Source organism: Sander lucioperca, chromosome 3, assembly GCF_008315115.2.
Source record: "Sander lucioperca isolate FBNREF2018 chromosome 3, SLUC_FBN_1.2, whole genome shotgun sequence".
Classification (NCBI taxonomy): Eukaryota; Metazoa; Chordata; class Actinopteri; order Perciformes; family Percidae; genus Sander; species Sander lucioperca.
Window position 1 is genome coordinate 18,173,879 of NC_050175.1, and position 16,889 is coordinate 18,190,767.

The 16,889-nt window shown below is 40.8% G+C and overlaps 2 protein-coding genes across 7 annotated transcripts in view; one reads left to right on the forward strand and one right to left on the reverse strand.

Annotated features, from left to right (window-relative positions):
• Positions 1 to 272: 272 nt before the first annotated feature.
• Positions 273 to 12,557, reverse strand: cstf3 (cleavage stimulation factor, 3' pre-RNA, subunit 3). Its single transcript, XM_031314351.2, has 20 exons — positions 12,303 to 12,557; positions 11,518 to 11,622; positions 11,243 to 11,338; positions 6,356 to 6,388; positions 5,340 to 5,437; positions 5,172 to 5,238; positions 5,054 to 5,088; positions 4,831 to 4,957; positions 4,633 to 4,710; positions 4,379 to 4,541; positions 3,998 to 4,107; positions 3,780 to 3,896; positions 3,468 to 3,686; positions 3,259 to 3,361; positions 2,967 to 3,036; positions 2,668 to 2,863; positions 2,423 to 2,573; positions 2,156 to 2,250; positions 1,990 to 2,050; positions 273 to 873 (listed from the first exon to the last, which is right to left on the reverse strand). Exons 1-20 carry the CDS (start codon positions 12,327 to 12,329, stop codon positions 674 to 676), a joined length of 2,151 nt encoding a protein of 716 aa, XP_031170211.1. The 5' UTR covers positions 12,330 to 12,557; the 3' UTR covers positions 273 to 673.
• Positions 12,558 to 14,454: 1,897 nt separating this feature from the next.
• The window catches only part of hipk3b (homeodomain interacting protein kinase 3b), a 48,242-nt gene continuing 45,807 nt past the window's right edge, over positions 14,455 to 16,889 (forward strand). For 3 of the 6 annotated variants that reach the window (XM_031314344.2, XM_031314346.2, XM_031314347.2), the window contains exon 1: positions 14,455 to 14,819. In XM_031314344.2, the coding sequence (XP_031170204.1) occupies positions 14,747 to 14,819 (73 nt within the window). In that variant the 5' untranslated portion in view covers positions 14,455 to 14,746. The remainder of the gene's footprint in view (positions 14,820 to 16,889) is intronic. The other 3 variants (XM_031314345.2, XM_031314350.2, XM_031314349.2) reach the window with 2 other exon arrangements.

Here is a 16,889-nt window from a genome sequence, read left to right on the forward strand (position 1 = left end):
TTTTCGTTTCAAAGCTACCCTGCCCTTATGTAGATAGGCTAAAATCTGAGCCTATGAAATCCTGCCGTCAGAGCGAAACTGATTATTTAAACAAAGGAAGGATGATTGATTGTTTTTCAGCTAAGTGTCATATGCTGCCCCTTAGTGGTAATGATAAGGCCTGGCATGGCTGTGCTAAAAGAGAAGTCTTGATAAAATGTCCAGTCAGCTACAGAGAAAGACAGCAATGAAGCATAAAGCATCAGTTAAATCAAATAAAAAAGCAAATCTAGTTGAATTCTTTTTTCCATTTTTATTGAAAGGAATTGTGTTTCCTCCAGTTATTTAAAAAAAGCTTGATTCCACTTTGCCATCACTGGAACATCACAAGGCCAAAACTGAGCTCTGTGCCAAAATCAATGGTTGAATTAAAAATTTTGTACAGTATAATGGTCAGTCTTTAAAAATAAAAACTGTTGACAACGAAAAAAGCCACGAGAACACTCAGGTGTACATACTGTATGTATGTCTGTGTGAGTGTGTGTGTGCGTGTGTATGCTTGTCTTCTGTACAGAGATAAACGAATGTATAATCTGTCAGACGCACTCAGAAATGTGGACATGTACAATTACCCCACATGACCACCTGTTAAGATTACATTCTCGTTGGGTTTAGTGTGTGTGTTTTAGATGGTTTATCGAATCCTCTTCTGTTGGCGTGCACGGTAAATGTCGTGTATGGGCGGAGCCACAGCTCCTTTGTCATCCTCCTCGTCGGAGTCTGCGTTAGGCCTCTTGAGTGACTTGGCAACAGCATGGTTCTCCATGGATCCATTGCCCTCCCCTCCTGCATCGGGCTGTCTACCAGTGATCAGCTCTACAGCAGCATCAACAGCTATAGAGACAGAAAATACATCAGTGGCATGTCAAATAGGGGGCAGAACAATTTTGACACACCAACACATTTTATGCCACTTCATCTATCAGCTGTTAAAGGTGCTCTAAGCGATGTTGGGTGACGGCACTTCTTGTTGACGTTCGAAGTATTTTCAAACAAAACGAGGCTAGCTCGCCCCTCCCTCCTCCTCATCCCGTCCCCTCCCCCTCCCTTCCGTGCTTTCGCGCACTAACCCCCCAACCCCCACCCCCAAATCCTTCTTGTCGATTATTGGCTGGAACGCTGGAAGACTGTTATGTTTCGTGGTGCAGGTTGGCACAGTTTGTTTTTGTTGGCGTTTGTGGAGCCTGGGCTGTCTACAGAGAGCGCGTGTTTTTTTACAGTGTGTTCAGGGGACAGGCAGCTCGTGGATAGTGAGGAGATGTTTGCTGTATATGACAAAAAATGCTGTAGCCATGACATCGCTTAGAGCATGTTTAAGATAGTAGTGAACCAAACATCTGACTGACGTTTCCATCACCAGAGCCACGTTGTTAGCCTGGAAACCAGAGGAATCTACAAGCTTATGTTTCATTTATTTTGGCCAATGCGTCTGGTCCCCCTCCCACTCAAACAGATTTCCTGCCAGCCAGAACCTGGACGGGCTTATCACGACCGTTCATCTCACATGGGGCTGGTTTTAGACCATGACTGACAGAGGAGCATCCCGCTTACCGAACATAGACCGAATATAACTGGTATACTGCATCCAACGCACCTCAGATCAAACTGTCAAAACTAGGCGGTGCTGATCAAATATGAATCAAGATTCTGTTACTGCATAGCCTATTTCTTGCCTAAAATGTTTTTGGAAACGCTGTTTAGTTTACCGTTTAGCTGTAATTTGAGAAAGTGTGTGACCAGGCAACCATTTTTTTCCTTGCTTCAAAACGGACCAAGCACCGCCCCAACTTGCATGTGTCACACAGCGCTACGTCATTTAGTTGCTCTGATTGCTTTTAGGTCTAGCTTTTAGTCTCTTCCAGACTGGTGATGCCCGGTTACCACGTTGCTAGCGTGGCTAAAAATAGAAATGGTCTGGAGCCATCCAAAGCGCTGACAAAAGCAACTTACTCTCAGGAAGTGTGCATCTCCTGAATGTTTCCATGATCTCATCCACTTGAACAAAAGGTCCCTGCAGCGAGAAACAATCACAAACGTATTGCATTCTGCTCCTTTTCGTCTTTTATTCATTACCAGTAAATATGAGCTTGATAGTATTAAAACTGCTGCTACTCACAGTGAAGCACGTAGGCGGAGGGAGCAGCTTCATTAGGAGAACAGCAGCTGGGGGGACTGGGAAAACTCCACCAGGGACAGGGTGTAAACCTGGAGCTGTGGGGACAAACACATCAAAGATGGATCCTTTTATGTGTAATGTAAATGTAGGAGAGACAGTGGTGCAGACGCATAGCAGCAACATCCTTCTTAAACACAGAGTTTAACTGATTTGTTACAACATCCTGTGGAGTGGAGAGAAGACGCTGGGCAGCTATGGACTACATACGGGCAAGGTGACGTGGCTGGAAGGGGATCATCTGATTGGTGTCAGGTTTGGGGTACTCGGGTTTACGGTCAGCTTCATCCTTTAGTGAAGGCGCAGAGGGCGTCACCACAGTCTCTGGGAGCATTGCTGCCAGTTTGGCACGCGACACATCCTACGAACACATAGTGGAAACAGTTGAAATATCAGTTAAAGAGAAAAGCCTTGGTTTGCAGCAAGAGATGCCATGTTGTGTCATCTATACACACCTTGTATCCAAGGGCCTTAAGTTCACTAGTAGAGCAGGGATACAGGTCCATGAACTTGTATCTATCTACCAGCAAGGCTGTTTCTTTGCCCTCATACTCGTCCTTGAAGGCAGTGAAACGCCTGCGCTCCACTTTCAGGATACTGGCCAGGTCTCCTATGTTGCTCTCAAAAGCCAGGAACCGAGCCCAGATCTCGCTGAAGGATTAAAGACAAGCTAAAATGAACAAACGTCATCAGACATATGGATTATAACGCCACTTGCATATTGGCACGCAACTTAATCAATCCCTGACATTACCCTGACTTTTCTGGCGACAAGCTTCCTGAGGTGAGGACACGTTCAAACAGAACCCTGGTGTTGTTATCCTCTGGAGTAATAGAGGAAGACAAAAAACAGGGTTACGCATTCATCTTCCGTTACTACGGCAATGATGGAGAAGAAATCTTGCATTTCATCAAGAGATGACACCAGGACATTACTGCTACCATTTTCTTTTAGATTAATGGATTAGTAGTAAAGAATGTATTTTCTTACACTTTATTTGATACACACTGTGTATTAGCTCTGCATTTTATTACACATAACCTACCGTTAAGGTGTGAGAGGTAATCGATGTATGCCAGTATGTACTCTGGAATGTCCCCGTATTTCTTCAAACCAAGTTCAAAAATCTTGAAGGCTACCGATTTATCCTGTGGGGAAGGAAAGATGAAGAGTTTACCAAAAAAAAACAACAACATTTTAGATTGATTTTAGTTGCACTGTCCATATACTAAACATGTGATTATGTGTACCTACCTTGCTGCAGTAGTACTCCATCAGTGCTGCCGTCACATACACATGGTGACGCGTGCGTAGATCCTCTCTGGCTTTTTTGAAGATGGTGCGACCTGACTTGATCCCTTCTGCCCTCCTGGCAAACTTCATGTACTGAATGTAGACCAGCGTGGGGTCGATGTCCTCAATGGCCAGCAGTTTGTTATAGATGCTGTGGACCTTCTCGTACTTCATGCGACTCTATGAGGAAAGCCAGAGATATATGCTGATAAGTCCCTGCTATTCTTACTGTGTTGATTACAATTTGTGCTGAGTAAGCAACTGGACGCTCACTTCTTCGTAGTCTGCGAATGAAAAGTACAGCAGCATGTTCTTCTTCAGAAGAGTCCCGATGGCACGTTCGTAGATGTTAGCTGCCTCGTCACTAAACAGCTTGGAATTATTCATATCCTGAGAGGAAAGACATGCAAACAATTATAGGACCGTTTTGAGTTTGACTCCTCTGAAATATACTCAACGGGGGTTTGAAATGAAAGGTTTTTATCTCTTACCCCTTTCTCTGCCAGCAGTTTGCTAGACTGCTCCAGGTACTGTGCTGCCTCGTACCAAACGTCAGGATGGTGGCCCAGCACCAGCAGGCACTGCTCATAGGCAAACATCACTGCCACACACAACACAACAGCAATTGACTGAGATTCATAAAATACAGAATCAATGCATTTAAACCGTGAGTGGGGAGAAAAGCTATGCCCTCTAGTGGCTGCATTCCTACAGAAGAAAAAGCTTCATACATTATGTATCTCTATTGACTGGTGCTCAAAACACGATTAAAATTGCATACCAGCATAATTACTGGAATCACAGGCCAATTGGGGCATATTTGCAAAGATTTACAAACTCCAACACAGCACATCCTGAGCATAAATAGTCACCTCTCTTTGTGATGAGGGTCTGGTCTTCTGTGCGCAGCGGGTTGCTTTTTTCCCACTGGATGTACTTCTTCCACATTTCCACTTGCTGGGCTTCCTGAGGGGAGTTCTGGGGCGGTACTGATGGTGCATTCCTGTCCAGCCCCTTCATCACAGTCTCATACTCCTGAATTACACAAAGCATGCAACAACCTCTAATAGTTTACAAAGACAGCACAAGGATTCAAAAGACGCCTGTGCATGTTTGTGACACTCACCTTTGCCACTCTCCTGGCATTCATGTAGTCCCTACTTCGGTCCTCAATCATCTTTTTGGCCAAGTGCACATTGATTCCCTGTTCGTGAAATAGACAAGTCAGTCTAGCACTCCATCACTCTCACATTTTAACAGCTAAAACTCCATATGTGCCAACATACACAGTATAGGTAGACAGAGGCCTGGGCGCGTCACTCACCTCCTCGTATTTGCTATAATCCCTCCAGAGCTGCTCAATGTTGATCATGGGGTTCACACAGCCTCTCTGGTACACCCGCCGTACTGCAGTGATTCTTTGGTTCTCTGCGTACGAGCCCACCGCCTCACTAATGGAACACAAAACAAAAATGTCAACATTTCAGAGTTGGCTCACAGTTTATGAATTCTCACAATATTACAGGGGGGGAAAAAAAAACACGTACACTCCTTTGAGGAAGTTGATGTAGTCCACCCAAATCTGAGGGGATGGAAGAATAGCTGTTAAGTGACAGTTGTTAACAGAAATGTACAGGTACAAATGAATAGCTCAGATCTGTGTACCTGATAAGACATAATTTCCATGCCAATTTTATCCAGGGCAAAGTCATACGCCTGGGCCATCTTCTCTCTGAAGATGAGAAAGAAAAGAAAATGAGGTAATGTCTGTGTATTTTACAGTACAGCAGTATGTCAACATACTTAAACCTACTATGCGACATGTTCTCTTACTTGTAGCTGGGCAGCTTCCCTTTGGTCTCTCGAACATATGAGAGGTAACATTTCCACAGGTCGATGTGCAAGACTTTCATTAGGCATCTCTGAAACAACTACAGTGGCAAGCACACAAGATAAAATAACCAGAATACAGACACAAACTCATATTAACATACTTGACAACCACCCATCTTCAGTGTTCCATTTATTTGGCTTTGCAAACCCATGCTCAAAACTCGCATGCAGATCATTAGTGGCATATCCCATGTAGGAGGATTACCAGAAAAGCGGTTTTAACTTAAGCATATGCCAGATTTGGGGGGAGGTTCCAGGTTTTACTCAGCACAGTTATATGGTGCACTTTAGTTATTCTGATTCATTAAACAGGCCTCAGATGTGCCCGACATTTCAGTGGGCTCCTCCAAATTCGAATGAACACACCAGAGTTTGAAGCTCGTTTAAAGGGATGTGTTGAACTGGACTTTCAGGCAAAAACTGAACAGGATACACTCATAATTTATTAAAAGTGGAAAACCAGTGAGAACTAACAAATCAGTTCTAAGCCAACGCAGAGGTTAATAGTGTAACCTGTTGAATATATTTCCATGAAAATAAAATCATGGTTATATACATAAAAAAAATATAACATAGAGGTGAAACAATATTTTTTAACCTAATAATACAGCTATAGTAGTATTAACTAGTAGGTACAAAATAATAGCTATGGTTGCAAGCCAGTATGCAGGGTAATCAACTTGCGCTTCAAAGGCACTTCACCCATTTTCAAAAAATACATTTTCTCCCAATGGCACACTTTGTGTGCTTGTTGGGACCAAAATGACACGCCTTTCACATGTATGTTTTAGATGCCTTGTAATACAAGGATGAGGGACACTACACTTTTGTGAATGCATATTCTAGTGGAAATCATTACAGTATTAAAGAGCTAGACTAATTATAAACAGTCAGATGACCCTTGCTGATTATCAAAATCACACAGGTCAGCTTCCAGGACTGTGACGGACACTTACCTTTTCTACCTTGTCATAGTTTTTTGCCTTGATCTGCAAATAAGAGTGTAAATGCAATGTTAATTCAAAAGTTCCCTCTACTTTTATGGCTTGCAGGATACATGCATTCATGCAAATGTGACAACTCGCATACACATACACACACGCGCTCACGCACACAGGACCTTTAAGATCAACAAAGTGAAATTCACACAAGAATGACAAATTACTTTTAAAAAGGGGTTTATTTTCTTTGTAGATTGCGCCACATAACCCAGAAAAACAGCAGTGCCCATGTGTTACAGAAAAAATCCCAACAAAATGAGTGCTATTTGTATATCGGTATTTTTAAAAGATCTCTTCCTTTCACAGCCTTAGGTGAGCGTGTACCCTTACACTGTTGCAGCAATAAATGTTATATGGCCAACTGTTGATGCAACAGTCTCACAGCACCCTCCAGTACAGACAGGGAGGCTGTTGTTTCTGTGCTATTAGCACTCCACGTGGGTAGACCAATTCCATTGTGTTTACATCAATGTGCTCTACAAAGTGAAAAAGCTGAATTAAACCAGCCCGGAAGTGACATGAAATAATAGTTTACATGGTTGGTAAATATCCCCAAGACACTGAGAAAGTACAGTGGACTGCTGTAAGATGCCCATTTTGTTGCATTGAAACGGTCAAATTATTAACATTGCATTGCAAGTAAGTTTAAAAGCATGCCTACACAATGAGGTTTACGGAATTCTGTCAAATATATATATCGACTGAATTCCACCATGTTGGATTGGTTAAGTGACCTTCTGTCACAAAATGTAAACATACATTTATCTAGGTGTGTGGCCCGTTGGTTGAGACACACTCCACATACTGTGATAGCAACGTCTATTGTTCCGTTCCGTTCCATGTCTGAGGTGCTCCATGCATTTCACGCAAGTGGCCAACCTAATCTCTGGTACAAAAACTCAAATTTGGTACAACCTCTACACTGGACCCATACAAAAGTATATTTTCTAAGAAACAAATTTGCTAAAGCTGGATTCTTCTGTAAAACTACTACTAACTGTAATGCCAACTGCAGTGTAGAGTGCCTTTAGGGTGCCTTCCCAAAAAAAGACTGACCTAAATTACTCATTCCAGGTACTGCAACATCTGACACATTTAGCTTTCACCTTCATTAAAAAACACAGACAAGGCAAATGTGAATCTCTGATAGTAATAGAGAGACAAGTGTGTGTGGTGTTAAGAGAATGCATTCAGTGTGTTTATTTTAGCTAAGAAATCAGTCAATTCACATGCAAAATATCACTTACTGCCTCAGATATACAATCTGGAATATGTCATTCTATTAAGCCTTCTTGACCATGACTAAAAGCAAGATTTTGTGTTAAAGCTTTTCAATGTGTGAAAAAATTCTTATGTAATAGAATCAGAAGTAGTTTTCCAGAATCAGTTAAATATGAGCCTTTGCAACAACTGATGCAAATCAGAGACATAAATGTTTCTCCATGTGTTGCCCTAAAGTAGATCTGCAATAATGGTAAAATATGCTGGTGAGATTGTAACAGCTCTTTTTAGATGCCCCTCCTGGAGGGAGAGGTTACTACACCTCAAGTGGCCACTTTAAGGGTGAGTCTTTGGTACGTGGTACCTGGTTACATAACACCATAAAGCACAAACTCTATTAAACATCACTACCAGAAAAAAAATCTACAACACACCTGTATGATCCTTTACGCACACTATTGACCTACTTTAATATGAGAAAAGAAAGTTCAAATAATAAAGTTAAATTATATAAACTCAATAGTTCTCTCAGGCCCAACACCCAGTAAATGCATAGAAGTGACTGATATTGTTCTAATTCTAAATTGCAATTAACAAGGGTGAAACTGTGCACACACACAAACTCGACTGCATTTGGTTACTGCTTTTAAATCATTTATGCAGTACAATATTGCAAATACAAGCAATAACATTGTCACATTTCCTTTCTATGAGAAAAAAAAATAAGACAAATAAATAAGACGTTTTTTTGTTCCTGCTGGTTTCTCCCTCAAGATAAACAATACATTTGATCTCTGTCATAGAACATACTGCCCATGCTATAAATATAAAGAAAACGATGGAAAGAATCTTTTAAAAAAGCACAACAAGAACTATCCTGAAATAGTCTCAAAGACTGAAGATGAAGTTGCCTCAATATGCACTTCCCACACACTGCATGTGACAGGTCTTGTTTCTAAACATCATGTTATGGGGGCAAAAAAAAAAAAAAAAAAAAAAAAAAAGTCAACAGTAAACTCAAGCATCATGTCAGACAACATGTGCTGGCATGTTTTCTCCACTGGCCATTTCAGTGAGCTGGACTATGACCAATGAAAAAGACTATGATTTGCTTAGTGTGCAACTTTTACAAATAAGGTCTATGTAAAATCTCAAGAGAACCAGACTCCCACACAAACACATGGGCACACTGATCTTTAGGGAAAGTGCTTTGTATTCTATGGCACAAAAAGTGCAGAGTATGGAGGATTTCACAGAAGAGGGGTTTGTGAGGGCTTGAGGGTTCCCAACATGTCAGTAAATTCAAAGTTCTAACCTACATATAGTTCTCATGAAGGAGGGGAATGAGCTAATCCACATACTTACCAAATAAAAAGAGTATTTATACTATGAATTGCAACAATAAAATGTATTGCCAACATATGCCTTGGTTTAAAAATTGAGATTTTAGAACTACACCCTGCTTTTAAATCTCTAGCTAGGATCAAACAGCCTAAATAAATAACTTCATGCTAATTCAAATGTCCAGTCTCTCATTGCAGCAAAAAGAACCCTATATGCAAATATGCCCAACTAGTATCTTGGGCTATGTTTTGGGCTGAACTGTGGTTTGGAGTTAAGTTGGGAGAGGTGACGCCTAAATAATAAATAGGCGAAACGAAGTTAGAACTTACTGATAAATATTTCTTTATTTTAAGAGACTGGCCTATTTACAGTGTAACTGGCTCCTCATTTCTTCTGCCCACTTTCCCTTTAACTTTCTATTAAGTTTATTCTGATAATAATCACTTGCCAATAAAACATTAAAGAGCCGGATTATTATATTCTCTTTATTTTTGTTGCAAATGTTAATACTGACACGACAAGCTGCACCTGTATATTTTTAGCATTTAACTTAAAAATATGCCTGTTGGTGGGATATTACATATTTTACAAAAAAATATCAGGGTATAATTGGCCTTTTTTCAAACCCAAAACTGTCACCTATAAGAAAAGTACTAGCCTGCCACAAAATTAAAGATTCAGGGATGTTCAAATCTACTTTCATTTATTCTCTCTGCTCTTTTGCATATTCTTTAAGATCAACAAATGAAACATCCCTACTAGCTGTAGTGATGCCTCTGCTCTGTCTTTATGTTGTGCTGCCTGACATCTCTGTTAGACGGGGGTAATGATAGTGTGGAGAGTGACAGTGATTCTTTGCCAATTGTAGGCAGCGGAGGGTGCAAAATTAACTTTTGTTCGCTGCTGGCCAAATGACTAGTGAATATTCAAATTTTACCAGCCACTCAATAGATTGCCATCGTTTCTTTGGCTGGTGAGTGAAGCAAATCTACCAGCCACCTGCATATTTAACCAGCATTAAGCTGGTAGCGGCTGCAAATTTCATCTCCTGTGTAGGAGGATTGTTTCTGAGAAGCCTAGTCCATTTGGCAAAGACAGCAATGTGTTCTTTTTCCATTTCATATACATATGTATATCTATTCCATTTTTTTATATATATATATATATATATATATATATATATATATATAAAAAATGGAATACCAGGCAGACACCAGGCCTTTTTGTGCACTGGGTAATCCAAGTGGATGAAGACTGGGGGCGAGGGTACGGCGAATAGGAGGGGGTAGGGGTAGCTTCTCCCAGGGGAGCAGCACCACAACAACAAACCACTACAAACTCAACATACAGCAACATTCAACTCCCAGCATAGAGGTAATCCTTATCCAGAACTACACACTGGACTTTAAACTAGAAGCTAAATCCTGATGCTTGATAATGCTGCTAAACGTTGTGCAATGTGTTTAACACCAATTGCAGTAGTCACCTGCAGAGGGTGGGGTATCAGAAAAGGACTTCACCGGGTTAGCAAAGACGAGAATGTGCAAGGGGAAATGAATCATCATATCAGTAGCTTAGTGCATAACAGCAAAGCCTGTTGATGGTATCAAGGGAAATGGGTCGCTGGTTGTATATTCAGGAGGAGTGGGGAGAAATGTCTCAAGGAATGAATGGGCCACACATTAAAATATTTGTTTATAAAATTACCCAAAAGAAATGACACAGGAGGCAATAAATTGACACGACAAGTGAATAAAAGGCTAATGCACTCCAATACCATTAAAATAGTTTTAATACTGTTGCAGAGCAAACATGCAACAAATGCACTTTACCCCATTTAAATATGACGCAGAAAATATATTTTTTTTTTTAAATCCTGGGAACATAAGAATTTTCTGAAAAAGAAATGGTTAGAGCTAATTTGTCCTTTGTGTTTAAAGGCACAATTCTTCATGAGTCTAGCTAGAGCCTGACAAATTAAGTGTTTTGCGTCATCCTACATCTATGTTCATTACCGGTCCTTCATAGTGTAGGATATTTTTAGGCAGATGCTTTCAACTGTCAAAATGTTTTTATTCATTACTCTTGAACATCAATAATAAACTTCAGATGATAACTGCAACCAAACAAAGTAGTCAGGTCTAGTGACTCAAAACAAGAATTGTGACTTAAAACTTCATTGAAGAACGAGACATTGTTTGTGTGAAAATCACATTGTTGATCATGTTAGAAAAATCCCCAGCCATGCACGCTAAAGAAAATTTTAAAAGTATTAACCTCGGCTTCAATGAACAGTTTCCAGAATCTGCCAGAACTTGGGAACTGCGTGACAAGTCGCTCATATGTCTTCCTTGCTTTATCTATGGGTTGGTTCTAAAGAAGGAGAATGCATTTACATGCCAAACTATTTAACATATGAAAAGTAATCATACGAGAGAAAACGATTAAGTACTTTGTATTTTAACAATATATTGTGTCTAACCCCCTTATCCCCCCCCCACCCGTATTCCCAGTTTGCTTAACCCCAGGAATACAACTCTGTGTCACTAAACCTGTGCTTCTCGAATCAGAATGCTCCATGCGTCAAGGTCATATGGGTTTTCTTCCAACTTCTTCTCTGCCTTCTTCACCTTCTCTGGAATATACTCTGCCGCTGCCTGCAAGACAACACAAAGGCATGGGGGGAAAGGGTTATGCTGCTGAATAGGCTTGCAGTGCTGTTTGTGGTGTGGTGGCGACCATAGGGGCTCACAGATGAGGGTCAACATAACGCTAACGGTAAATGGAGTGGGTTAAGTATTAATTAATTGGCCCTGAATTGTTGGCCACGCCCCTGCTGTGTGTTGCAGAAATATAAGGAACAGAAACATTGAGTGTCCGCAGGTAAATCAAGTTACAGACACAAAGCCGTCCACCCCCCTACCCCACACTAGCTAGCTAAGGTTAGGTCTTCGTATTTGCCACCACTGAGAAGTATCCAGCACCGTGAATCCGTTATGTTGAATAATTAGCTAGAAGTACCTGAAAGTGTGTATCAAGTTAACGGGTAGGTAATGTAGCTCAACGCGTTCACGTTGGACAATGCTACAATTAGCCAGCCAATATGGCGTGCGACAGGCTAACTTTAGCTACAGCTCTACGACAAACCCCAATACAAACAAACAATCTCCGTAGTTGTGTAACATTAGCGAACACTGGCGTATAAACATAACATAATCCATATATTGGAGCAGAGTTTACATACTAACGTTATCCAAGAATAAAACACAAGCTAAATTATGCTAGCGTTTCAAGGGTTAGCTTGCCCCTCAGCCGAACTGCATGCAGCTAACGTTACCTGGTCGGCTGTTCCCTCGGTGGCCATGGCTGGAAGAGTAATCTAGGTTAGAGATGTTATATCAATTGGATTAACGGTCAAATAATAACGTGATGGCAAACTTAAAAACGACTAAGTAATCGGCATAGCTTCGAATGGGTCGATCACATTGCCCACAAGCAACTAGCTAGCTACTCAATGTCTGCCTGGCCGATATCTCAAAATGGCGTGAAATGAGTTCCAACTTCCGCTCCGCCAGCAGCAACAACAATAGCACTTCCGGTGCGAATCCTTCAAAATAAAACATGACTCAAAGCTAATCGGACTTTTTCTTGGGAGCATGGGATAGATAGAGAGTGTACGCCCGCTGTATTTTATTATGTGCAGCACTTATTCGTCTTTTGTTTATCGATCTACTCTAAGATAAAGCTAAAGATGTGACAGGTGACTCATGATACTGGAAACCAAGTTCCTGAGTTTGGCCGATAGGCGGCTTCTCGCAGTAGCCATCAGACAATTACAGATATTTATACTATAGGCTACCCTATAACTCCGTGAGGTTTATGTTATGATGGTCAAGCCACTTTGTATGTGAGACTATACACACTTTTGTTATGGTGACTAAAATCGCAAAATATCTATCAGCTAATAACAAAACAAAAGCTGCTTTCTGTAGACCTACTGCAAAATGCTGGTCACCTTGCTGGCCAGTAGGGGAAGACAAATGACAGTCATCGAGAGCGCGCGCTGGTGTGTATGAGATACACACCAGCGCGGATGTAGGTGTATCTGGCCAACAACTAGAATCAGACGAGAGCAAAAGACCACAGAGCAGTTACCTTATCACAAGTGAACAAGTGTCTTTTTCTCACTTATTAAGAACACTCATCTCGTGTATGATTACTTATATGATGTTTTTAATAAGGGGCTTCTTTGTCACAGTATTGAATAATGTGTCTGTCTACATTTGAAAGTTAACCATGCACTGACTGGGATGAGGTTGGGAGGGACAACATAGGAAGCACTCTAAGCACGCCTGTGTCTTTCATGAGAAGGGACTAAAGCGAGGTTAGTCTGCTTCGACTATTACCACCCCAGCTGTGTTTACTCATGATGCACCAGGTTAAACAATAGGTGTTCACACCTGCTTTCAAGATCACTAGGCCTGGTGGTTTGTTGTCTGTAATTGGGAGACTGTAAGGACTGGGTTAAACAATTGCATTTTGGTGGATTAGATTAGGCCTACAGCTGGTCTTCTCAGACACCGGGGGTTTATGCAGCTTTGTTTGTCAGCTGGGTGCCTCCTGACTGTCTGAGCAGTAGACTTCAGCTTATGCTCCCCGACAAATTTCCTTAAGAACACTCTGCTCTTGACATTTGGCTACAGAAGAAATAAAAGGAATTATTATTGGTTATATTGGTTATCATCATTAGGTTCTATTGCATTTTCAAGTATCAAATATGAAGCACATTTCAGATAAATTAATTGATTCACTACATTACACATGACCTAAGATTTGTTAATATATTTTTGTATATCTTTGAGCAATCAGTTATCAACCCTTATCACTTTTCGGTGATGTATGCCTGTAAAGTTCAGTTGATCCCCTTAGGCATACCACGCATTGTCATTGCATATCCTTTCCATCTCTTTATTCTAATGCAGAACTTTCAGGTTTTGTTGATTGAGGAGACTATCTTGAGGATGTAATTGTATTGATATCACATCAACTTAGGGGAGTAAATGGCAAATGCTGAACACAAACCCCTTAACTTTAATATTTTTTATTCACAAGTCAAATGTAACCCCTCAGATCACAGCAATCCACATCTTTATTCCTCACATCCTTTTAAATACACATAGCCTAACTTAACATTTCACAAAGTCTTTATTACAAGATTTGGATCTAGATAATTTCCCCATTTTTTTTGTCTGTTGTATTGTATTGTGCTGAATGTGGGTGGATTTGCCTGCCCAGGGACTGCTGATGAAATGTTGCTATTGCGCTAATTATGGGACAGTCAATGACTGTTCATTGTCCCCGCTAAATAAATAAATAAATGTCATTGAATTGCGCTGCGTTGGTGTATTGTACATCTGAATCGAGAATGTTTGTGAATGTGTCTGCTCGCTGATCGATTACTCTGGTCTGGCCAATGCCGTCAGTTCACAAACATTTGCTTGCAGCCAGAGAAAAGGGACATGTTAGAGGCTGGCAGGGCTGTGGAACAACACGTCTATACGGGGTAACGGACACCCTTTCAGAGATGGGCTACTTCGCCCAAAGAGGAAGGAGACGAATTTGAACTTTGTAGCTACAACCAGGGCTCGATGTGGTGTTTCTGGACGCTCATATGAAAGAGTTATTTAATGTTTAAAATGTGGGAGATGGTGGCGTTACCGAGAGCGAGCTCTCCCTTCCTGTCGTCTAGGACAAGATGGCAGCAATGCAGGCGAACTGTGCATGGTATGGATTTATGAGTCCATAACATGTTCAGAGAAGCCCTGGATTATACTTATAGTGACTCTATGTGAAGGTAAGTGGTGGAGAGAAGGGTGTCTATGGTGATATTTGTTTAGCTCAACCTTTGAAATGATAGTTTAAATGTGACGTAATACAAAGTCATAACTTAGCTACAAACTTAGCTAGCTAGCTAGCGAGCTTTTCGCTGTGTAAGGTTTCAAATACAGTCTATGCTTCGTACGTATCTAGCTAGCTCTGTCAGCACTTTGGGTAATAAATGTACTAGCTGCCGTTAGTGGTGAATTTTTTATTTATTTATTTATTGTCCTGCTAAACAGCGGTAGCGATAACTTTGGTGGTACGTATTATTTATGTTTAAAGTTTATTATATTATTATATCATTTATGTTTTACTGCAGATTCACAGGAAATTTAGAGAGAGGGAATATTTTTGCTATATAGGTAGTAAATGGGGAAGACATGCAGCAAAGGGCCGCGGGTCGTATTCGAACCCGGGCCGCTACTTAGGACTCATATGATTATATCAACTTGATTTCATTTGACACTGCGTTGTGTTTGTTATGGTGTTGTCACGGCGACCCGTTGCTTTCTTTTTATATGATGCGTAGATCATTAACGCTAGCTATGTTTAACTAACATAAGTTCTCCTTTTATTATTAACATACCCTACATGTGACTTATCTTGTGAGTTCTGTATTAACGTGACTTCATATGTGTTGGCTCATACCTGGCCTTGTACGTGACTCAGTTGACCTAGCAACATTTTGCGAGATAATGTTAACGCTCAACCATAATCCTAGCTACCAAAATGTCGATAGACCTTTTGAATTTTCAGAATCATATCTACTTAGTCTAACTTTGTACAGTCACAGTAGTAGTAGCTAATGTCACCTGTTACTAAACTAACTTACAGTTATTAAACAGTAAGTGCAAATGTAAAGTATTAAAGGGACCTCAGCAGCTCTTTTACATGTGTTTATAGTGAGTGACATGTCAAAACTGCATATCGTATCTAGTCTAGGTTGGCTAGCTAGTTATCTTGCAAGGCTCTTTCAGGGTTGACGTCATTATTGGGAAGCGCCTCGGTCCTGACCGTACCACTAATGCCGTTAAAGCACACCCTCTCTCAACAACAAGTAGATCCGACCAGGTGAAACTGTAAAGGGAAAAGCAAGACTTGTACTGTGGCCTGTAGAGCTAAAAGTGAATGTACTTCCCTGCCTGGAGTACTGCACTGAAACTAACGAATAACATATATTGTGGATATTTGTTGTGTATGCTTTCTTATGTTAAACTGAAAAATGCCAATGGTCCAGCAAATACTGAATGGACGTTTTGGCTTATGCAGCAAATGTCTGCTGAGTTTGGTCAAAAAAAGTATAATGCATTGTGACTGCTGTTGTGAGCTGCTGTTTTTGTGGTTTCAGTTCTTGTTGCTAGACCTTAGACAACTGCTGTTTTTATTTGTAATTTCTGTGATAGTGTAAACCACTAAAGTTGTACCAAGTTTTTCTCGTGAGCAGAGATACGCTGGTATTATGGTTTCACAACTACTCTGTCTCGAAACATTCATGGTGGCGAAGCTGCAATCGGTTACCATCTGTGAATACTGTGAACCAACACCATGAGTACAGTCCAGCACTGTACTGCTATGTTTGTGCGATTCCCCTTTGCAGAGACACTCCTGACTGCTCTGTGTGTGTCACATTCCTCAGCTTATCAGTAGCAAGGCCACAAAAGCAAGGTTGTGGGTTGTAATGCCAGATGACAGTCAGATGGCCGATAAATAAATGTGTAAACTTGTGTTTTCCCTGCAATTATATTAGTGGGAAATATTGGTTGTTGATGGGGGTGGGGAGGCAAGACATGGGAACATGTTGTCACGTGATGTTATGCTGCACAGAAGTGCTATACTTGAGGCAGCTGGTTATCTGTATTGCATTGTGGACAACTTAAAGACTGGTTTTCGAGTGATATCATCTTGAGATATGCGTACAGCTATGAGGCAGTAAACAAAACAGAATAATTGAGAGTTTATGGGAAGAGCACCATAACAAGAATACGTTGTGTGGTAAACTTGCATGAATCACAAAAGTGATGGGTGGAAAATGTCCAACATCCCA